The sequence below is a fragment of the Amblyomma mixtum genome, chromosome 4, assembly GCF_055824585.1.
Source record: "Amblyomma mixtum isolate Tamu chromosome 4, ASM5582458v1, whole genome shotgun sequence".
NCBI classification, from domain to species: domain Eukaryota; kingdom Metazoa; phylum Arthropoda; class Arachnida; order Ixodida; family Ixodidae; genus Amblyomma; species Amblyomma mixtum.
Genome location: NC_143015.1, coordinates 10,226,653 through 10,250,236, shown reverse-complemented (window position 1 = coordinate 10,250,236; position 23,584 = coordinate 10,226,653). Strand labels below are relative to the sequence as shown.

Below are 23,584 nucleotides of genomic sequence, written 5' to 3'. Positions count from 1 at the left end.
TCCTTTGTGAATCATCGATCCGAGGGCACCTGAGCCCGTTTAAAGAACTTCGAGCTAAAAGGTTGGCGGCCTCGTTTCCGGAATTCCGGGAGTGCGCGGACACCCATATCAGCTCCACTTGGCGGGGCAGGGGTGCATCGGGCTAGTCCAGTATGCCAAAAGCATGGATATGGACTCGGCCTCGAGCAAAATTTAGAGTCGCAGTTTTAGAATCACTTAAAATGTACCGGGATTCCGTGCGGGTGATAGCAAGTGCAATGGCGGCTTCCTCTGCAGCTTCTGGGGAGGTGTCTGGAGGGAGAGGTAGTGTGAGGAGGGCGGATAGAGAGGAGTCCACCACAGCTGCTGACGCTTCATCACCCGTTCAGGCAGCGTCCACCCGTACGGCGTCCGGCTCGGGGCCGTACGCTTGATGGAGTGCCTTCGCACGGGCTCTGCGGCGCTGCTCATGGTGGGACGGGTGCATATTCCTCGGGAGCGGCCTGATGAGGAGCTCCTGTTGAAGGGGTCGTGGGATGGCGAGGAGGGTTGGGTCGTTGGCCGGTATTCTGATTCCGAGGGAGTCCAGGATATACCGACCTGTGGAGGTTTGTGTAGGCCTGATGTATTGGGCCTGTCGGTGGGCCTCCACCAGTTCCCCGATCGTGTTGTGGAGGCCCAAGCCTAGTAATCTCTCTGTGGGTGTGTTGAGGGGAAGATGAAGTGCTACCTTGAATGGCTTGCGAATCAAAGCATCCAAAGCACTTATGTCATATTTGGATAGTTGTAAGTATGGGGTAGTGTACAGCACACGGCTGAGGGTAAGCATTTGAACATTATGCATTCTGCCAAACGGGGAAGAAAAAAATTTGGCTGTTGTTTAGCTCTGGTTAAACCTGGAGGATTGCGAAAGCAACACCTGTGCGTAGCCATATATTGTTGCGTGAGCTACACTGCCCACAGTCTCGCCGTTTCGCGTGCTCTTGCCCGACCATACTGCGCATGCGCGAGGAGCAAGTGACATCACTACGCACAGCTGGCGTGCCTCACCGCGCGCACTCTTCCTTTCCTTGAAATGATCGGAGTGTAAAACATTGACAACGCCACCGCCAATGAACACAATGAGCGCCGAGGACCTATGGCTTCAGCGCCGCGTTTCTGGCCCAACCTTGTCAATGCCTGCAGCTCACATCTCTCTCTCATCACCCCCCGTACCTATAAGCACGATTAAGGCTTCCACTGACCCAGGGAGCCATTATGCGCACTTCCTTTCCTTAAAATGATCGGAGTGTAAAACGTGGTCAACGCCAACGCCAATGAAGGAAGGAAGGGAAAACTTTATATTACTCTAGTCCTTTTTCCTGCGGTTTGGGGGCAGCTTCAGAGACGTTTTCTCCTTGGTTCTATCCCCAGGAGCCTTCTCCGTCGAAGTCGTCCGCCTCTAATCAGTGGTCGGTTGCCCTCAGTCCAGGGCTCCGCTGGCCACTGCCGCCCGTTGAGCTCGCTGTACCAGACCTTGTTGGTCTTCACAGCGGTCGCTGGACAGCAGAGTCTCCCAGTGCTCCGCACTCGGGTTTTGTATTTTGGGGACCACGTCTATGTTTTGGCAGGCCCATGTGATGTGATATAGAGTGGGTTTTTCGTCGCACCAGGGCCATTTGTCCGCGTATATCGTAAGGTGCATTTTGTTTAGTATATATGTAGGTTTGGGAAAGAGCCTGTTTGTAATTGTCTCCAAGTGACAGCTTCCTCTCTGCTGACAGATTTGTGCGGGGGGGATATCGCATTCTTCTGCCTCTATAGTTTTCTAGTATGGCCGAGTATTCCCTGGGTGCTGGCGCGAGTTCCGCGGACTCGTCGGATGCTCGGAAAGTAATGTATCCTCGAGCTATCCTGTCGGCCTCTTGGTTCCCTGCCACCTCCGTGTGCCCCGGTACCCACACAATTGTGTGTGGGATCTTGTCGTTTTGTTCTTCCTGCTTTTTAGCTCTGTCGCTCGCTGCGAGAAGAATACGGAGCGCGTGACGACCTATCCTGCCATTCATGTAATTTCGGCAGGCTGTTTGAGAGTCCGTGAGTATTTTTAGTGACCGCCCGGTTCTACAGCCCTCCGCCACCGCTAGAGCAACGGCTACTTCCTCGGACTCTGCAGCTGTGCAGCCTCGGAGAGACGCGCTGGTCATTTCGCGTAAAGACGAATCGACCACCGCCGCCACAGCGATTTTGGTGTCTCCTCCTCTCCAAGACGCGTCTGCATACACGGTCGTGGCTTGAGAAGCGTATGTTTTCTCGCTGAATTATACCCTCGCTTCTCTTCTGCCTCGATGGAGGTTGGGATCCATGTTTTTTGGTATTGGCGCTACCTTGAGGGTCTTGCGAAGCTCGTCGGGGATCGTTGCCGTCCTCGTAATTTCTCGCATTTGCTCGCGGTATCCGAGCCTCTGTAGGAGCGCTCTTCCAGTCGTTGTTTGCAACAGCCTGAGTTATTGCGACTCAAGCTGCGCCTCTCGAAGCTCCTCAAAGGTGTTATGTAATCCCAGGGCCATGAGTTCTTCTGTAGACGTGTTCCGCGGAAGTCGGAGCGCTGTCTTATACGCTTTGCGTAGCAGGGCATCCGCTTGTTGTATTTCGTTTTTGTTGAGGCACTGGTAGGGTAGGCTGTACGTGATTCGACTAACTACAAGGCGTCTGACTAGTTTTAGTGTGTCCTCTTCACGCATGCCATGTCGCCTGTTAGTGATGCGGGTGATCATGCGTGCGACTTGTAGCGTTGTTGCTTTGAGCAGTGTAAAAGTGTTAGTACTGCGGTGGTTGGATTGATCCCACATTCCTAAAATTCTTATTGTAGTCTTTTCGGGTATGGGTGTCCCGTCTAGGTAGACGTTGAGTTTTAGGTCCTCGTTGGTTGGGACGGTCCGGTTTTGCTTGCCTCTCCAGACTCTCAGCAGTTCCGATTTCTCGGTCGAGCATGCGAGTCCTCTTTCTGCGAGGTATTGCTCGACACAAGAGGCCGCTTGCTGTAGCCTTTCTTCCTTCTCTCCGAGACAGCCCGTGTTTGTCCAGACTGTTATATCGTCAGCATACATTGCATGCCTGATGCCTTCGATGTTCTCTAGTTTTCGAGCTAGGCCTATCATAGCTGTGTTGAACAGTAGGGGTGAGATAACTGACCCTTGGGGTATTCCCTTGTTTGGAGTGCGAATTTTGTCCAATCGAAGGTCTCCTATGCCGATGGTGGCAGTTCTGTCGGACTGGAAGGCTTTGACGAAGCCGTGCATTCTGCGTCCGCAATCCAGGTTGTCTAGGCCCGTAAGGATCGCTTCGTGGCTGACGTTATCGAATGCCCCCTTGATGTCCAGGGCCATTATGACATTTTCTCCCATCCGAGGTACGTTTCGCAGCATATCTTCTTGTATTTGGAGGAGAACGTCCTGCGTCGAGAGCTTCGCTCTGAAGCCGAACATGGTATGTGGTACACAGTCGGTATCTTCCATGTAATTTTGCAGTCTTAAAGTTACCACTCGTTCGTAAAGTTTGCCAAGGCACGATGTGAGTGATATGGGCCTGAAGTTTTCAATTTGTAGCTTTTTACCAGGTTTAGGTATCATTATTACTTCGGCGTGTTTCCGATCTTCGGGAACCGTATTCGCCTCCCAATGTTTGTTAAGAAAGCTGGCGAGCTCTTGTATGAGGTCATCGCTCAGGTTGCGGATTAGGGCGTTGTCAACACAACGAACGACGACGGCCTATGGATTCACCGCCGCGTTTCTGGCACAGCGTTGTCAACGCCAACACATGCAACGCACATCTGTCACTACCGCCGCTTAGCTTAAAGAATGGTTGAGGTTTCCATTGTTTCAAGAGGGCAGTTATGCGCCTTCCCTCGGACTCGGATGTCCACCGAGATGTGGACACCTCGCCCTCACCTCACGCAACGTATATCCTGGCATAGCAGAGCTAAGCCACTGCCAATTTTATAAACGGAGCGAGTTGGTCGCCCATAATCTACTGCTGGTACGATGTCACAGCGGCAACTTGCCTGCTCCTTCGCATGAACGCGCGCTCATGAACGCGCGCGCATGATCGCCCCACGCAACACAACAACGGAGCGAGTTGGTCGCCCATAATCTACAGCTGGTATGACGTCACAGCGGCAGCCGCTCTATGTGAAGGAGCGAGTTGGTCGCCCATATTCACTCCGCTAAAGGTAAAACGTAACTGCGGCCGGGTCACGCGAAGGCTTGAAAGTGCTAGTAGTATTGCTTTCGCAATAAAAAATTGGCGGGGGCTTAGCTTTGGTGAAGCCTGGTAGGTTGCGAAAGCAAAAGCGCAGCGAGTCCAACAGAAGGAACACAGCGCGCCGCGTCTACATGTCACGCGTGGTCACGCCTCCACACAGGCGTTTTATACTGCATATGCAGCGCCTCTAGTGGGAAGAGCGCGGCGCGCCGTGCCAAGCGGCCGCCGTTACCCGACCAGCCGAGTTGGTAGCCCGTCTCTCGCTCCTGGTATGACGTCACGCTATAACGTCACTAGCGCCTCTAGCGGGAGGAGCGCGCCGCGCCGTGCCAAGCGGCCGCCGTTACCCAAAGAGCCGAGTTGGTAGCCAGTCTCTAGCTCCTGGTATGACGTCACGCTGTGACGTTACTAGGAATGGTATGACGCTAGGGGTCAATGTAAAGGTCAAATGTCATGTGGCCGCCGCTACGCAAAAGGCCGTTATTGGAAGTAGTATTGCTTTCACAATGAAATTCTAGGCGGTTTTAGAATATTCCCACGTTACGACGGTGACCTGCACTCAAAGAGCCAAAGGAACACACTGGCAGCAGAATGTATTCGCGACAATGGCACGTGCACTTCGGCGCTCAGGACAGGACATAATGTAATATATTGCCACCTATCATTATAGCGTCCGTTCGTTCGCACAAGGCCGCAGAAAAGTGGTGCTATCATTTTTGTTCGTGACGCGAGAAGCGACCGGACTTATCTCGATTATTCACAGCCATGAACAGCTGCATCTACGTGTTTCTAGATTACTCTAGATGATATCGACCTGTTATCTCGAAGTTTCCTTCCCGGCTTTAAATTGAACGATGCCCCGAGCAGCGGGCATTCGTAGTTCGACGACCGACGAGCACGTTTGTTGCTTAAGCCGCCGCCGAGTGATTCAGTTCTTTTGCGGGCGCAAGTAAGCCCAAATAAAGAGCTTCGTTTTTAAGACTGGTTGCTGTCTTCCTGACCGCTGGACTGCCGTCACTACAACGTGACATCTGGTGGAGGTGCTGGGTTGCCTTCCATGTACCGGACACCCCTTGCAAGTCGTGACGCCAGCCCTCTGAGTCATTCACCGCAGGACATGAGTCCAGTCCACCGCGCAAGCCGACGTCTGCTAGGGGACGAACCCGAGTTCGGGATTCTGCCGGACCCTACCCGGAAGTGAAAGCCAGTAGCAACGTCCACCGTGACCTTGCCCCAGACGACGACTCCAGTCATTCCTCAGCAGCCCCGGGTGCCACCAACCTTCGACGCTTCGCCTGGCGCCGACCCCGAAGAATGGCTGGAACAGTTCGACCGTGTGGCTGTCTTTAACAACTGGGACGATGCCATGAAAAATAGGTACGTCTTCATCGCCTTGGAGGGACCAGCAAGAATCTGGTTTGAGAATGAGGAAGCTAGCCTTACGGATTGGGAAACCTTCAAGGAGCAGCTTCTCAAGACCTTCACAAACGTCGTGAGAAAGGAGAGAGCCCAGCAGCTGCTACAGTCTCGCATACAACACCCAAACGAGACCGTTGCAGTATACACTGAGGAGATGAAGCGTCTCTTCCGGCGTGCCGACCCGAGCATGAAGGAAGAATAAAAGGTCAAGCTGCTTATGCGAGGAGTTAAAGAGCAGCTCTTTGCGGGCCTCGTACGGAACCCACCGAAATCCGTCGCGGAATTCGTCGAAGAGGCATTCACCATGGAAAAAACTCGATGCCAGAGGCCGCCAGTATGACCGCCAACAGCGCGTTTTCTCAGCAAGCTGCCTGGACACCACTAACAACAATGACCTGCGGGAGGTTATACGTCAAGTTGTGCGTGAAGAGCTCCGACGATTGCTGAAAACGTGAACGAAGCCGCAACATTCACCGCTCACTGACGTCATCCGGGACGAGGTTCAACAGGCCTTGGCCAACAGGCCAACTACCAACTAGCCCAACAACAAGTTCTTCTAGCAGGCCTTGGGTGTGACGCCGACACCCACGCAGCCTCTGCAGCCCCCAGCCATGACTTGCGCCGCAGCTGTGCGCCGTCCTGCCCCTCGACGACGGGAACCAAGTCCCTATCGCCCTCAGCCGGCTGCGTTGGACCGCCGCCCACTCGCCCCAACCCGCCCGTCCTACGAGCAACGCACGCAGCCGAGGAAATGCGACGAGTGGAGAACTCCCGACCAGCGCCGCCCACTCTGCTTCCACTGCGACGAAGCCGGTCACATTCTCCTGTACTGCCCATACAAGAGAATGGGCATCCGTGGGTTTTCTTACGACGCCCCAGGACCTGCCGAAATCGAGGAGTTTTTGCGTCGGGAAGAATGTTTACCGCCCAGCCATCTATAACGTTCCCCGTCGCCGTCGTCAACGCGCTATGAATCTCCTAGCCGAAGCTACGCAGTGTTTGGACGCTACCCCAGCCCCCGAAGGTTAAACTGAATAAAGCAGCCTCTGGAGGTGAGGTTGCTTCCGAGCGCAAGCACAAAGATCCTCCATCGACGAAAACGCAAGACCGTGCCCCAGCTACGACGATAATACCGACGACGACGACGACGCGGCCAGACATGAAGCTTTTACCGCTGCCCAGTGAAGTAACGTCCGAGTACGCTCACCGCAGCCTCACTATTCGACGAAGCCGAGATCGGACACCAAAGACAACGTACAATACGAGAACGCGAACAAGTGACCTTGAAGTTACGGTCGATGGTCACCCGGTTACGGCCTTGGTCGACACGGGAGCTGACTACTCTGTCATGAGTGGCCCACTCGCTGTCCGACTCAGGAAGGTAAAAACAACTTGGGATGGCCCACTGATCCATACCGCCGGTGGCAACCTGATTACGCCGTCAGGACGCTGCACCGCGAGAGTTACAGTAAATGGGAGAACCTATGCTACAACCTTCCTGGTCCTACAGAAATGCTCGCGAGACGTGATTTTGGGAATGGACTTCCTGAATGAACATCGGGCGATCATCGACCTTCGATCCAAGTCGATCAAGCTTTCCACAGACAAAGCCATATCTGCAGCGACGACAGCGACTCATCGCGTTGCCTTAAACGTCCTCGATGAAGCACTAAGCGTGCCGCCCCGATCAAGTGTCGTCGTTTGCATAGGTGCAGGAGACATCGAAACTGCCGAAAGCGTCGTTGAGGGGAACACCCACTTACTCCTTGACCGAGGACTGGGCGTCGCAAGGGGAGTCGCCCAAATCCGAAATGGCCAAGCCTAGGTGCTGCTAACCAATTTCACCGAAGAATATCGGCATCTAAACAAAGGTACGACGATCGCTTTCCTCGACGAGCTTGCAGACATCAGAGACATATTTGCCCTACCCGACCAACCCGTAGAACCATCTGAGCAAGATCATCAACCAACGTTTGATATCAACCCGGAATTACCACGGAGCAGACAAGACCAAATACGCAGTCTTCTTCAAAAGCACAGCGATTGCTTCTCATCAGCATCGAATGTGCGACGAACCCGGCTTGCCAAGCACCGCATTGTCACAGACGAACACGCGCGACCCTTGTGACAGAGCCCCTACCGCGTATCACCGCTAGAACGCCGAACTATTCGCAAGCAAGTTGAGGAAATGCTTCGTGACAACGTCATCCAGCCATTGAGGAGCCCATGGGCAGCTCCAGTCGTCCTAGTGAGAAAGAAAGACGGCACCCTTCGCTTTTGCGTCGATTACCGCCGCCTGAACAGCATTACGAAGAAGGATGTCTACCCCCTCCCCCGCATCGACGACACATTGGATCGGCTATGCAACGCTAAGTACTTCTCATCGCTGGACCTGAAGAGCGGATACTGGCAAATTGAAGTCGACGAAAGAGATCGCAAGAAGACTGCGTTCATCACGCCAGACGGACTCTTCGAGTTCAAGGTGATGCCTTTCGGCCTCTGCTCTGCTCCAGCGACGTTCCAGCGAGTAATGGATACGGTACTCGCAAGCTTGAAGTGGCAGATTTGCCTAGTCTACTTAGATGACGTTGTTGTCTTCTCCTCAAGCTTTGAAGACCACCTCAGAAGGCTTCGGATGGTCAATCAAGTCTTCAGGCCTGACACTGAAACCAGAGAAGTGCCACTTCGCCTACGAGGAGCTGCTGTTCCTGGGTCACGTCGTAAGCAAGGATGGATTTCGCCCCGACCCCCAGAAGACGGCTCCGATCGCAGAGTTTCCACAGCCTAATGACAAAAAAGCTATACGCAGATGCCTTGGATTGTGCGCTTACCACCGGCGATTCGTCAAGAACTTTTCGCGCATCGCTCAACCTTTGACCCAACTTACCAAGGCTGACGTGCCTTTTAAATGGGAAAGGCCGCCAGAGGAAGCTTTCAAAGAGCTGAAGCGCCGCTTACAGTCCCCTCCTGTGCTCGGACACTTTGATGAAAACACCGAAACCGAAATTCATACAGATGCAAGCAGTGTGGGCTTAGGAGCAGTCCTCGTTCAGAAAGATGGTAAACAGGAGAAAGTTATCGCGTAAGCAAGTCGTTCACTGTCGAAAGCGGCAGCCAACTATTCGACGACAGAGAAAGAATGTCTCGCCATTATTTGGGGCACATCCAAATTTCGACCTTACCTGTACGGACGACCATTCAAGGTTGTGAGCGACCACCATGTTCTGTGCTGGCTTGCCAGTCTGAAGGATCCCTCTGGCCGCCTTGCTCGTTGGAGCTTGCGTCTTCAAGAATTTGACATAACTGTAGTCTACAAATCTGGCCGCAAGCATTCCGACGCGGACTGCTTGTCCCGAGCCCCCGTCGACGCAGCACCGGAAGAAGAAGACGACGACGCTTTCCCAGGACCGGTAAGCGCGAGCAGTTTAGCGCAGCAGCAGCGCTCGGATCCTGAGTTGCAAAGCCTAGTTGCTTATCTGAAAGGAAAGACCGCATCGCCTCCCCGAGGGTTCAAGCGCCAACTGTCGTCCTTCGTCGTTCACAATAATGTCCTCCTGAAGAAGAACTTCGCGCCCAACAGGACAGTGCATCTCCTTGTCGTGCCCAAAAATCTCAGGCAAGAAATTATGTAGGCATGCCATGATGAGCCGACTGCAGGGCACCTCGGGATTGCTCGCACGTTGCACCGCATCCAGGAGAAGTACTATTGGCCGCGGTTAGCTGCCGATGTTTCCCATTACGTGAAAACGTGCTGTGAGTGTCAGCGACGCAAAACGCCTCCGACTAGACCAGCCGGACTCCTGAACCCCATACCACCGCCAACTAAGCCCTTTCAGCAAATGGGGATGGACCTCCTCGGCCCCTTTCCGACTTCATCATCAGGCAACAAGTGGATCATCGTGGCCCCCGACTACATGACCCGCTACGCCGAAGCAAAAGCGTTGCCTAGTGGTACCGCAACAGAAGTCGCTAAATTTCTTGTCGAACAAATTGTCCTGCGACATGGCGCCCCCGAAGTGCTCATCACAGACAGAGGAACGGTGTTTACAGCGGAGCTGACGCAAGCCATTCTCAACTACAGTCAGAGAAGCCATTGGAGCACAACTGCATAAAACCCACAAACCAACGGACTCACGGAGCGTCTGAACAAGACCATCGCAGACATGCTCTCCATGTACATCGACGCCGAACACAAGACGTGGGACTCCAATCTGCCCTACGTGATCTTCGCCTGTAGGAGACAACCAGGTTTACCCCATTCCAGCTGGTATACGGCAGGAAGCCCACGACAACACTCGACGCAATGCTCCCGCACGTTTCCGACGAAGACAACCTCGAGGTCGCCGCCTACCTTCATCGCGCCCAGGAAGCTTGAACACTTGCGCTGCTTCGCATTCAAGACCAGCAGCTCACCGACGCCCGACGCTACAATCTGCGCCGACGAGACACGCATTACAAGCCAGGTGATCGTGTTTGGATATGGACGCCAGTTCGCCGCTGTGGATTGAGTGAAAAGTTGCCGCGACGCTACTTTGGCCCGTACAGGGTTCTCCGTCGCATCGGTGACCTCGACTATGAAGTCATCCCCGACGGCACGACAGCATCTCAGCGACGCCGCACACGCCCGGAAGTCGTACATGTCGTACGCCTGAAGCCATATTATGAACGTTAAAGGACTGGAAGTTTGCATTCTCCGTGTTTATTTTCATTTTAAAGCATCGAGATGATGCTTCTTTGGGAGGGGGGTAATGCCACGTATCATTATAGCTTCCGTTCGTTCGCACAAGGCCGCAGAAAAGCATTTTTGTTCGTGACGCGATAAGAGACCGGACTTATCTCGATTGTTCACAGCCATGAACAGCTGCATCTACGTGTTTCTAGATTACTCTAGATGATATCGACCTGTTATCTCGAAGTTTCCTTGCCGGCTTTAAATTGAACGATGCCGCGAGCAGCAGGCATTCGTAGTTCGACGACCGACGAGCACGTTTGTTGCTTACGCCGCCGCCGAGTGATTCAGTTCTTTTGCGGGCGCAAGTCAGCCCAAATAAAGAGCTTCGTTTTCAAGACTGGTTGGTGTCTTCCTGACCGCTGGACTGCCGTCACTACAACTATACAACTATAGAACCACTGACAATATATAGAACAGGATATAATATAGGCTTGAAGTCGGCGGTTAGAAGCGCCAGTCAAGCTATATGACGTCGGCAAAGGAGGCCACCTCCACACAAGACTGGTCGTTTGGCCATCACAGCCCGCCACTCGCAGTGCGTATTCGTCGGGAATACGCACTAAAAGTAGCCCTCGAATAGGACGTGACGGCACTCAGCACCGAGAGGCTTAAGTTAGCGGGCAGAAGGGAAGCAAAGCAGACATTAATGTCGCCGAATCAGGCTTCCAGCGGGCGCTTGAGGACGCCGCAAGATGGAAGGCGACAAAGTTGCCTAGGCAATAAAGGCGTCAGTGCTGCATAATTCCTCAGCACGTGCGATCCCCTTCGGAAGAGGTCAGTGTATCTCCGTAATCGGAATTTGGCAGCGGCGGCAGCACCCTGCGAGCATCACCACTTACACTGCTATCGAAGCTGTGCAGATACGACGGAGAGCAGTCTTTTCCCGGATCGTCTAACGCTGCTCGGCCCTATCGGACGCGGCGGGCTGCCTGGATTTTCCTGCCACTCGTCACCTTGCCCTACCGCATTGCAATCCTCACTTTGGAACAAATGGACTGTGAACTGCTTGATTCATTTAGCATAGTGACTCCAGACTATGAAGTGTTAACTTTAATTGCAGATAAGGTAATATATTCGGTCTGTTATCGACCACCAAACGGTCATATTTCAACATTTCTTGGTTTTTATGAAGGCTTTCTTTCATTTGTTGTAGAGAACAAGTATAAGCTGATCGCCGCGGGGATTATAATATTGATATGAGCGTTAAGACTCCTATTAGTACAAATTTTAGCAACCTTCTCATCTCATATGGGTTTGACAACGTTATTAATGTACCAACCAGAATAACAACTGAATGCGAGTCAGTGCTAGACATATTTATAACAAACCTTTCATCGCAAGATATAAAAGCTGGTGCCCTATCGTGTCCCATCAGTGATCATCTTCCCGTGTTCATTTGTTTACAAGTTGCCCGCACTCTAAACTGTTCGTCGGCTGACAGTCTTTACCAGCCAGTAACTGATACGGCTCTCAATGCGTTTAGAAGTGAGCTGCTTCAAATAGACTGGCGCGAAGTTGTGAATATACATCATGCTAACAGCGCCTACAATGTTTTTTAGATACCTTCAAAAGATTGTACAATGCTCATTTTCCTGTTAAACGACACAAAAAGAGTAGAAAAATTCGAAAGCCATGGGTTACTCATGAACTGTACCAAGAAATGAGAGCAAAAGATAAGCTCTACAGACAGTTTTTAAACACCCGCAACGCTCCTGATTTGATCGTCTTTAAAAGGTATCGGAACCAGCTAACGAAAAAGCTGCGCACTGCACGTAAAGAGTACTTCTCGCGTTTTTTGGACGACAAAAATGTGCCGAGTGAGTTGCTCTGGGACAAATTAAACACGCTACTGCGTCGCGATAACCAACGTAGCTGCATTTCTAAGCTAACGATTGATGGCAAAGTTTTGCATGAGGCGGAACTGGCTGATGCTTTCAATATATTTCTTATAAGTATGAGTACTCCACGCAGTTCCTCAAATGCATGTCGGTATATCAGCACGCGGAATGAAAAATCAATATTTATACAGCCAGTGAATGAACAGGAAGTAATTTCAATAATAAAAAAATTAAAAAACAGCACCAGTAGGGATATTGAAGAAATTCAAATAAAACCAGTAAATTATGTCGCAGATGTCATAGCACCAGTTCTAACGCATATCTTTAATAAATGTCTGACGACATCGACATTTCCGGTGAAAATTCAAACTGCAAAAGTAGTAATGCTTTTTAAAAAGGGAAGTCGAAATTAATTGGGCAATTACCGTCCGGTGTCTATCTTACCTATATTTTCAAAACCTCTTGAAAAAATAATTCCCTGTAGGCTTGTAAGTTTTGCTGACCACTGCGAATTAATAACGAAACACCAGTTTGGGTTTATGAAGAATATGTCTACTGAATTAGCTCTGCTTTACCAGAAAGAATACATTTTAACGCAGTTTGAAAGCAAGGAAATAGTAGTCGTCCTTTTTGTCGATTTTTCCAAGGCATTCGACTTGGTTAATCATGATGTTCTGCTGCAAAAGTTGGACCTTTACGGTATACGAGGGTGTCGATTACAGTTATTACAATCATATTTGTCCCATCGATGTCAAGTAGTCCAAATAAACAACTCGCGATCACGAGTCCGGCCACTGCTTTGTGGTGTCCCACAGGGTAGCATATTGGGCCCCTTGCTATTTAACCTGTATGTTATTGACATTGTTAATATTAACCAGAACGCCAAATTTATTATATACGCAGATGATACTAGCATATTTTTTCTGGTAATCATATCGAAAACTAATCACTGATTGTAAAGACACCATAGTCCAACTGCAGCAATGGTCCTCATCCAATTACATGAAGATTAACGAAAATAAAACAAAAGCAGCTGTCTTCCGGCCGACAAATAAACCTGTTCCTCCTCATGCTGATATTGTTTTAAACTCTCATCCTGTTGACATTGTTGACCATTTCAAATGTCTTGGTGTGATATTTACTGCCAATATGTCCTGGGAATCTCATGTGAATTTTGTATTAGTGAAACTTGCTCGAATAACCGGTGTAGTTGGTCGTCTCCGATATATGCTTTCTACTAAAACAAAAATATTGGTCTATAATTCTCTTTTCTGTTCACACGTCAACTACTGCCAGCTTGTGTGGGGCACAAATACATTCTCTAACACACAAAAAATATTCCATATGCAAAAACGGTATCTACGTCACGTGTACAATGCTGGCTACAATGCAACCACTGCAGAATTTTTTCACAGTGCTCATTTTATCACAGCCCACAAGCTATACCGTTACCGTTTCAGTTCTCGGTTTAAATATGAAGTGAAAAAAAAAATATTCATAGCCTGGATGCCTTGGCACATTTAGAAAGAAATGCTAAATGTTATCAGACTAGACATGGAGAAAACTGGAAGGTTTCTGTACGACGCTTGAATTCTGGTATGGAGCGATTGTGTTATTCTCTGCCATCTCTGTTAAACTACTATCAGTCACTGAATTTTAATTTACTTAGTTGTTCCACTGTTAAACTTAGAGACATGTTTGCCGATTAACTAACCTGATTTCATCTATTCTGATGTTTGTTTTACCTAGCTCAGGACTTTTTTTTCCTTTATTTTGCACTGATGCAGTGTCTTGATTTGTTTATCGTTTTTCATTATCTAGTGCTGTCTACACGCTGCCTTCTATATGGGGCTGCGGACTCGTCAAGTTGCCAAGTGGCAGCTTTTTTTCCGTAGCCCTCCATCTGTAGCACCGATGGAAATAAAGATTTGATTTGATTTGATAAGTAGGGTCGGGACGCTTATAATGAACACTCCTGCTAACACGTACGGCTGCTAGAAAAACGTGCGGCTGATTTCGTAACTCGTGATGTACGAGGTCTCTTTTCAGAAAGTGCCCTGCTATGCCGAGCAGTCATACCGGGACCAATGTGGAACATTTGCATAGGGCAGCTGGTGCCACCAAAGGTAATCAATCGTGCACACGACGGGTGGCACGTTGCTTGCTAATGCTAAAAAATGGAGTAGAGAATGATGACCTAGTAAGTCCTTCTCTGTTCCAAGACAATTCTTCCTAAGAATCGAGGACCACGGATGAGGGTTAAAGACTACCTGACAAAACTGCCCTAGAGACCGAGTTACATCAGAATCGAGCATGTTAGGCGAGAGTGAAGAATGTTTCTGCGTGCAACTGTCCAAAAGAACCGTCGTAACTTAGAATCGATGACAGTTTTAAGAGTAACTATCTTACAGGTAGTTGTCTCTGAATAGAGCATTGGGGATGAAGGTGCAGATCGTCTCGAGGAGTAACCGCACAAAAAGACCGCTGTATCTGATAATCGAACACGTCGGGTGGAGAAGGATTTCAAAGAGTGAGCACTCAAACGGCTGTCGTACCTCGGAATCGAGAACTGGGGGGAGGAACTGCCAAAACACCATTCATATCATCCAGAACGTCTGGTCAAGACGAAAAATGTTGCGAAGAGTAAATGCAAAAAAAAAAGGTCGGCGCCAACTGGAAGACGTTCAAGTAACCCGCCGCCAGCTCGTATGCGCATGCGCGAGGAGATTTCGCCGCGTGTATGAATGTAGAGAAATACACAGTCGATACGCCTTGTTCCATGGAGGGTAAAGAGAGTCAAGCCGCTGCTAAGCGGTGCACGAGACTTGAAAATCTCAACTCGTCGGACCCGGAGGTTGTCGCGTGGCAGTTGGCCGTTGAGCGTAGAAACAACGAACGGAAGAATGAGCGTAACAAGGCCAAACGTGCGGCGGAGACGGTAGAGCAAAGGGAAGAACGGTTACCCAGGGTTTAACAGGGGGGAAACCAAGCTAATAAAAACAAGCTTAACCAAGATATACCAATGCCTCAGGCTACCTATATACTGACATAGCAGAGTTAAGCCACTGCCATTTTTTTTTTTTTTTGAAGCAGACACATGCTGCATTTATACAGAATGAAGGTACTGAGCGCATGCAAGTTCGTGAGGGTAGCAGAAAAGAAAGGAACCTAGTAGAATAAGGACAGCAGACTACATATTACCACCTATTTAATTATCTCCATTCACTGGCTCGCAGGGAGGCTGATGTGGTCCTGACGCACGCGCCACCTCTTTCTTTGATAAAGAAACACTTCGGACATCTCTCGAGCTATTTTGTCCTTACTTGCACTTAGAATTTTGATCCTCTCAAGTCATAGCTGACATTTATGATCATTTTCCTCTTTGCACGAGCGGTAGCCTGCTGATTCGGCGCAGTTAATGACTCTCAAGAGAGCTATACTCCGTTTAATACATAGCAGGCAACGCTGCGGAAGCTGCTGAAGTAGTGCGTCCACAAGACTATACTACTCCGCCACGTATCATTCGTTCTTCTCAAAACTTCGGTCGTTGTTTGGACGAATACAAAGAGTGGTATAAAACGATGTAGTAGCACTGAAAATCACGGCCGAAGCTTTCAGGCGCTCAGTGTTCGGGCTCTCTGGCCATAATTTTCACGGAGTGTGAACTACTTGGCGCGGATTGAGTAGGGGCGATTGACCCTACCAAACGCGTATCATACCGCCACGCGTACTTGTTGCTTCTCGAAATCTTGACGCAGGACGAAGCAGGACGAAAAAGTGGCAAGAGGCAAGTCCAGGAGGTGGCAGTCACGGCACTTAAAATTTGTCGCTTCGAAATATGTTTGCGTTCGCTTTGGTTGTATGGCGAACTACTGTTTGCGTGCGGACTTAGCCTGCGCGAACAGGCGTACTAGCGCTGGCAGGGTTGCCTGCTATGTATTAAACGGTGTATAGTGTGACCGTTTTGCTGGAATCCGCATTCCCCGGTTCTTGCCCTCACACGCTGCACACGAGCTTTCGAGGTGGGGTAGCTAGACTGCGCCAAGCATGGTTCCCTGACCCCGTGTTAAGGCGAAAGACTTTAATGCCTCATACTGTCGTTAGCAGCTGTGTCCGCGTTTCGGATGCATGCCTTATCAGTCAATCAATCAATAAATCAATCAATCAATCAATCCATCAATCAGCCTTTTATTTTCTCTATATTAGAGAAGGAGACAGGACTAAAAGCTCGGAGGCTTGACAGAGGCCCTGCTCCCTTTTTTCACGCTGGCATTGCAACAGACAAGCGGCAATAAATTCTGCGCTATACATTATAGCACAAAAGAAAATAACACACCTTGGAAAAAAAAAGCAAAAAGTACCAACACGAAAATACATGCAGCGTCATGACATGGTGCTGCATATGCAGCATATGCAGCATATGCTGCATGGTGCTGCATATGCAGTATAAAACATACCAGGCTTAACCAAAGCTATGCACCGGCCAATTTTTTTCTTTGTCTTTCTTTGTTATTTGTCTTCTTTGGTAGAAAGCCTGTCATGTCAGTTACTGCCAAATAACATTGCTGTTTTCATGCCACTCTGAAAGGCGCTTTGCAACGACATCATGCGAGATGATACTGCACTCTGGCCGCTCAGTGTGGTGCAGTGATATAAGAACATAGACGTCACCACATCACAACCGGGAATGGCACGCTTACCAGCTTTCGCTATAAAATCACCAGAGAAAGGCACAAAATCGACGTAACGTGAACTGTACCTGAAACGGCTCGATGAGGACGTCGTCGTCCATCTTGATCACGTGCTGCACCCCCGGGCAGTTTTCGGCCGCCCATCGCAGTGCGACCACAAACTTGGCCGACATGACGGCGAACGTGTCCTCGAAGGGAAAGACCACCAGGTCTCCCGTCGTGTCCACCTCCAGGTCCAGCCAGACGTCCACATTCCGCTCCGCTGAACGTCGTCCAGTTAGGAACACCGCGGTCCAGTTGAAGCGCTGCGCAGAAGCCTCCTCCATCAGCGTGTCCCTGAACACAGCGCGGCGGCTGCGATCTGCCGGGGCGCTGTACACGAGCAACAGCACACTTAGGGGGCGACGACAGCGCTCGATCACTGCCCAGCCACCTCGGGGCGGGAAGCCAGGCTCGTAGGAGCGCTCGACCATTCGACCGCCGACCTCGTCGTGGGCCCAGTCCATCTGCCGCGCGGTCTCACGGGGCCCTGCAGGCGCCACCCCCACTATCTGCGGATCCCACATGCACCACAACACAAAGACATAAGCGCACACACTGGCCGCGATGAGCGTCGCAAGAACCACCTTCAGACGATCAACTTCGATACCAGGTGTAGACAAATCCAGTGGGTTGAACGATGACAAGCGCCGCTTCATGATAACGGGAACATGAAAAGGGTCCTGACCACAGAATGCGAATATCTTCTTTTTCTTCTCCACATGAAAATGGCACATACCCATGCGGGGGAATTGGGGGTGGTGAATGCCAAGGAGGTATATGTGCGGGGAAAAAAAAAACCAAGTAGGATAGTACAATGATAGTACAAAAATATAGTACAAAAATATATCAGAAAATGTTAAAATTTTTCAAAAAATAAACAAATTAGAAATATTACGAATAAAATAAAATACGCTTTTTGGACATGCGGTGGAATTCTATATGGACTGAACAGGGTAAGCGACCAGTTGCAATAATATAACCATGAAGGTAGCCGCAAACAGTGCTTAACGACAATCCCGTGGCGCTCGCACGAAATGAAAGCAGAACTGGTGGAGACAAAGGGAGTCGTAACCTCGAAAGAGCGACCTCCAAATACTGTTTTTTTCTGAAATACGGACCGCCGACAATAGAGGAGAAAATGGTGAATTGTTTCAACTTCTCCGCATGATGTACAAAGGTTTGTCGTAGCCAACACGCATCTGCATAAGTACAAGTTGAGGTGGGGGATTCTGCATCGCAAAAGCGTCATGGACACTTCGCAAAGCCTTGACTTACACGATCTGACATTCCATGGGAACTTTAAATATTGAAAATCCACGGTATTCCGCAACGGATCACCCAAACTGGCTGATATATGTTGGAACTCCGATGTCGCTCCAGTATTAGGGTCGTCGTCTTCCTCTTTCTGCGCTGTCGCTACTGTTCGATGATCCTTAATGGAACAAAAACTGCGCACGTACACAGATGAGCGCCGTGAGCGAGAAACACACTCTATCAACTAAAGTTTCTTTCATCTCAGAGGAAATTTATGCGTAGAAAGAACAAAACAAACTTATGTGCCTAGCACAAATAACCAAAGACGGAAAAGACAAACGAAGGAAAACATTATTTCGATAATTATGTTTTCGTATTGCAGAACGGAATCGAACGCGAGCACATGCCTTCTTTCGTTTTGCAATAAAAACTTAGTCCAAAATTTTACTGGCCACTTTGTCACGAACGGCGAAATACAATATACACCATTATCGAAAAAATTATTTCGGTAATTATGTTTTCGTATTGCAGAACGGAATCAAACGCGAACACATTCCTTCTTTCGTTTTGCAATAAAAACTTAGTCCAAAATTTTACTGACCACTTTGTCACGAACGGCGAAATACAATATGCACCATTTACACTATGCGGCTGGAATTTCGAAATTCGGCGTGAGCAAATCAACATTTTTAATGTCCACCACTATTACCTTGCTTTTAGATGGAATGCTATTGTGTCAACTTCTTTTTGTTCAATTTTTCATTTTGTTTTGCAACGACCTCAACCTGTACGCAAGCTCCCCCCCCCCACACACACACACTTCATAAGTAATGCCTTAGCGCCTTCAAGGGAGAAGTAAATGAAGTTAAAATAAATTAAATTAAAGTCCTTCTTCACCGCTCGATCCAGGTGACCACCAGCCGCATAAGACCTCATTCTCACAGACGGTTTTTCCCGCGATGCTCCGTCTCTTCCGTCGAGCCGGCATCTGACGGATGCGGAGTTTTTGGACCGGCTGCTCCCTGAAATCGGGTGGCCGTAGCACTATAGGCGCTTTGCATCTCCATCGAGTCGGGGCGACAAACAGCGACGGAAAGTAAGCTTTTTCTCTCCTCGCACGCTACTCTGCGTCAAGGCTTGCGTGATGCGAGAGGTAGAAGAAGTGCAACAGGCACTTGGCACTCCGACTCCGATGGCCACAGAATCCCAGGCCACGACCTAAGCCGCCGCGGTGCGCCGCCAAATGCGTTCTCCCCCTCTGCGCCAGAAGTACTGTGCACGTCACAAAGTCATCAATCGCCCACCGTCATTTCCTACGAGCTCATCCATCACAGCATAGCATAGTCATAGCATCAGGCGAATATTTGCCTGCACGAATATCTACAAATATTCATTTTTCCCGAAAACAATATCCGACTGGAATTCTGTGCCTCATGATTCACCTCTCCTGTCTTCAACCATTTGAGAGCCTGTATATCTGAATGTATGGTTAGAAATGATGATTATTTATTAACAGTGCATAGTGTGCTTCTATGTCTACGTCCCTGTGTTTGGGGCATGTACTCTCACATAGTGTATTTCCTTTGTAACCTTGTTTATTTTTGTTATTATATTTTCTTGTTGTAATTTGTAACTTCACCACTGTTGCTGATCCTAAGGCATAGTACTTACTAATAAATGTATGTACCCTCTCCTGCTTCGACTGATTCGATCTGCAGTATTCTGTAAATAAATAAAAATAATAAATAAAAGAGAACTATGAAAAACCTCCATCAGCGCCACCCTCTCTCTTTCCATTGTGGTGAACCCGGCCACATTTTTCGACACTACCTTTACAGATGAATGGGCCAGCGTGGCTTCTCAATTCACGCCCCACGACGCTACCCTTGCCTACAGCCACGGGAGACCGACAGGTTTCTGAGCCGAAAGGATTACGCGTCATCGAGCCTTTTGTCCAGCTCATATAACCATCCACGCCACGTTTTGCTTCGCCAGGCCGCAGCTACGCAGCGGTTCTTCGCGGAAGGTCCCGCAGCCTCCGCAGAGGACGCTAAACAAAGTAACCTGTCGAGGTTAGCTTGCTTGCCAACGAGTAAAGGAAGATCGTCCAGCGACCACGCCGCATGGGGACGCCGCGCCCACGACGGTAACGCCGCATAGAAACAAAAGCTCGACCTCAACACGATCCGACTTCGGAATGACGCTGCCGCCCGGAGAAGCCCCATCGACACGCCCTACCGACTACTGACATGCTCGACGAAGCCGTGGCTCGACGCTGAATACGGCGTGCATTGCAAGAGCCAGGACATCTGACGTGGTAGTGGATATCGGCGGCCGGAATGTTACGCCTCTCGTCGACACAGGAGCCGATTATTCCGTGATGAATGGAACATTCGCATCGCAGCTGAAGAACGTTATTGCCGCTTGGGACTTCCCACAAATTCGCACCGAATGAGCCCCACCTCGTTACGCCATCGGGGTGATGCACGGCGTGAGTGACTGTGACGAGACATACCTATCCTGTGACCTCCATAATTTGTCAGCAACTTTCCCGCAACGTCATATTGCAACATTATGTACAGGGAGAAAAACGAAGACAGGGGAAGAAACACACAAACAAGCGCTGACTATCAACTGAAATTTTATTAGGAAATACTGGTGCTTATAATGGCTTCAACCCAGCACGCGAAGGCGCACAAAGCATGAAACACAACAAAACAACAGAAACAGCAAGCAAAACCCCACGTGCACATTAGCCTCATTGCTCAGCAGCCGTACTCTTAAGACAGCTCAGTTCTACCTGGTGTAACGCCACCGAAGGGTTTGCAACGCATGGAATGCGCGATGTGGCTATCAGATACGCCTCTACTATTTCCCGGCACTTCTGATTCCTGTGCCTGAAGACAGCGCTGGCACGCCCCAAATCAGGAACACACCACCCGTGAATCTTCGTAGTGATTATTTTATTTTCATTCTTCAAAGCTGCCGGCACGCCCCTTTATTGCTTTTGAAGCGCAAGTTTCACTACCGGACCTCGGGCTTTCTTCACGGTGGTGGCGCAGAAAAACTTCATTTATGAATTCTTAAAAAAAAACGAAAATTATACAGTTCAAAACAGCGTGTTGTCGGGCGTGTTGTCGGGCAAGTTTGGCATCCAACCCCAGGTACCTGCGCATGAGGTCCTCGCCATAAACAGGAATATCGCCTCAAAGACCAACGATGAGGACAAGGAACGGTGCCTCCTAGAAGGTGTAGACAGCCTAAAAAGGTGTGCTAGTTTGCGTACTTGTAAGAAGGACTGTTTGGACGTTAATTCTGTTGTGCGCCATTTCAAAAGTCATGACTTGCGCCTACTGCAATCCGACAAAGATGGCAGATTTGTAGTTTTACCTAATGACTTCTTTCAAGAAAAAGCACTCGAGGCGGTTCGCAAAAACTTTGCAGCCGTTAGAAAAAAGCGAAGTGAGATTAAAAACCAAATTTATTGACTTTTGCAAGAGCTTGCAACTGATGTCTTTAGCAAATGCAATCGATGCCAGTTATAAGAATTCTTTGTCAGTATTTTTTACAGCAAAAACGCACAAACCTGATCTTTCGTTAAGGACTATTGTAAGTGAGAAGGGATCCTGGCAACACCAAGTCAGCCGAATCCTTCTTGCTAAACTTAAATGCCTTTCCATTAACAATCCGTTCTTGGTAAAAAATTCAGCTGATGTTGCCGAGTTTCTGCAAAATAGCGGTCAGATAGGTTCTGCCTTCTCTGTAGATATTGAAGTTTTGTTTTATTCTGTCCCACATGCTGACTTGTTGGCCTCTGTTAGAGATTGCATCGAAAGCTCGGGGGCGGTGGCATCCCAGAACATAGCCGGCATCTCTACAGATAATTTTTTAAAGCTTTTAGAGTAATACCTGCATGTTACCTTTATCTTCCATGGCAGCCAGTTTTATCTGCAGCGCAAAGGCATTTGCATAGGTTCATGTGTCACACCCATTTTATGCGACATCTTTTTATCCTATCTTCACCACTCATTGCAACTAACCCTAAGTGACGGCCCGGTATTAAAAGTTTTTAGATATGTTGACGATTTTTTAATCCTTTTAAAGTCTTGGACCTTTACATCCCTTGACCAGGTTGTTTTTAACTGTTATGTTAAGTGGTCTCAGTGGCACCGACCGGATACCAATGCTCAAACACTTCGTTTTTGTCGTGCAGGTTGGTGGCAAATACTCTGTTTCCTCAGTTAGAGACAATGATGTAACCCTGACGGTGCTACCAAGTCCACAATTTCTCCTGAGCATGCTTTGTGACTGTTATAGTGTCATTAGGCTTTTACTGTTGACATCCGGTGACATTGAACTCAACCCAGGCCCTAGCTCTGACTCTGACTCTGACGGTCATCTTAGCAATGAACTACTGAAAAAGATTCTAAAAGAACAAGCAAAAACAAACAAAACTTTGCAGGAGTTAGTTACAATCCTAAAACATGTCGAGAGAACGGTTGATAATATGAGGTTGAGAATTGAAACAATTGAAAACGACTTAGGTAGGTTGAAGAAATGCGAAGAAAGACTTGATGAAAGTGAAAGACTATACAGAAGTACGAACAAACACATTCACGGTATAGCAGCAAAAATAGATGACTTGGAAAACCGAAGTCGACGCAACAACTTAGTGATTTATGGTGTGACCGAGAAACCGGAGGAAGACGCTAAATCACTTGAGGAACACGTTAAGCAAGAAATCTTCAAAGACAAGCTGGGCATGGAAGTGAAATCGGCCGAAAGAATTCACAGGATAGGTAATCCTAAAGGCAAAACACCACGTCCAGTCATAGTTCGGTTCTTCAATTCCGCAGAGAAAACAGATATTATGTCAAGCTGTTTCAAACTAAAGGGCTCTAACATTTCCATATCTGAAGATTTTTCAAAAAGGGTACGAGACTTACGCACTAAGCTATGGCGCTCATCGGAGCGAGAGAGGGCGGCTGGGGCAAAGGTGTCGCTTTCCTTTGATAAGCTAAAGGTCAATGGCAAGGTTTTCATTTGGGATGAAACACAACAAACCAGGGTCGAAATAACAAGAAGGGCCGATGATGTAAGGCACACCCAGCCTAACTCAACTCCAGGAGCAGCAAGCTCGAACAGTAATCATATCTGACCGGCCAAAACCAAAACACTAAGAATCCTGTCATTCAATGCTAGAAGTATAGTAAACAAGTTAGGTCACCTCGAGCAGCTAATTCTGGGACACCATCCTCACATCATGATTATAACAGAAACATGGTTACAAGCAGGGGTACGTGATTCGGAAGTTGTCCCATCAACATATAAATTGCTACGTAAAGATAGGGGTTCGCGAGGGGGTGGTGTAGCTATAGCTATTAAAAACA

At 49.0% G+C, this 23,584-nt stretch overlaps 2 protein-coding genes across 2 annotated transcripts in view; one reads left to right on the top strand and one right to left on the bottom strand.

Annotated features, from left to right (window-relative positions):
* LOC149345669 (UDP-GlcNAc:betaGal beta-1,3-N-acetylglucosaminyltransferase 7-like) overlaps positions 1-17,596 on the bottom strand; it is a 47,508-nt gene extending 29,912 nt beyond the window's left edge. The window contains exon 1 of the mRNA XM_089541178.1: positions 16,967-17,596. Within this exon, the coding sequence (XP_089397304.1) occupies positions 16,967-17,596 (630 nt within the window). The remainder of the gene's footprint in view (positions 1-16,966) is intronic.
* Positions 17,597-22,377: 4,781 nt separating this feature from the next.
* On the top strand, positions 22,378-23,352 carry LOC149345668 (uncharacterized). The gene has a single exon (XM_089541177.1). It carries the CDS (start codon positions 22,378-22,380, stop codon positions 23,350-23,352), a length of 975 nt encoding a protein of 324 aa, XP_089397303.1.
* The last annotated feature ends 232 nt before the right edge of the window (positions 23,353-23,584 follow it).

Excerpts from the sequence above, each read along its gene's own strand:
- LOC149345668 (XM_089541177.1), top strand. The coding sequence starts at position 22,378 with ATGCTCAAACACTTCGTTTTTGTCGTGCAGGTTGGTGGCAAATACTCT.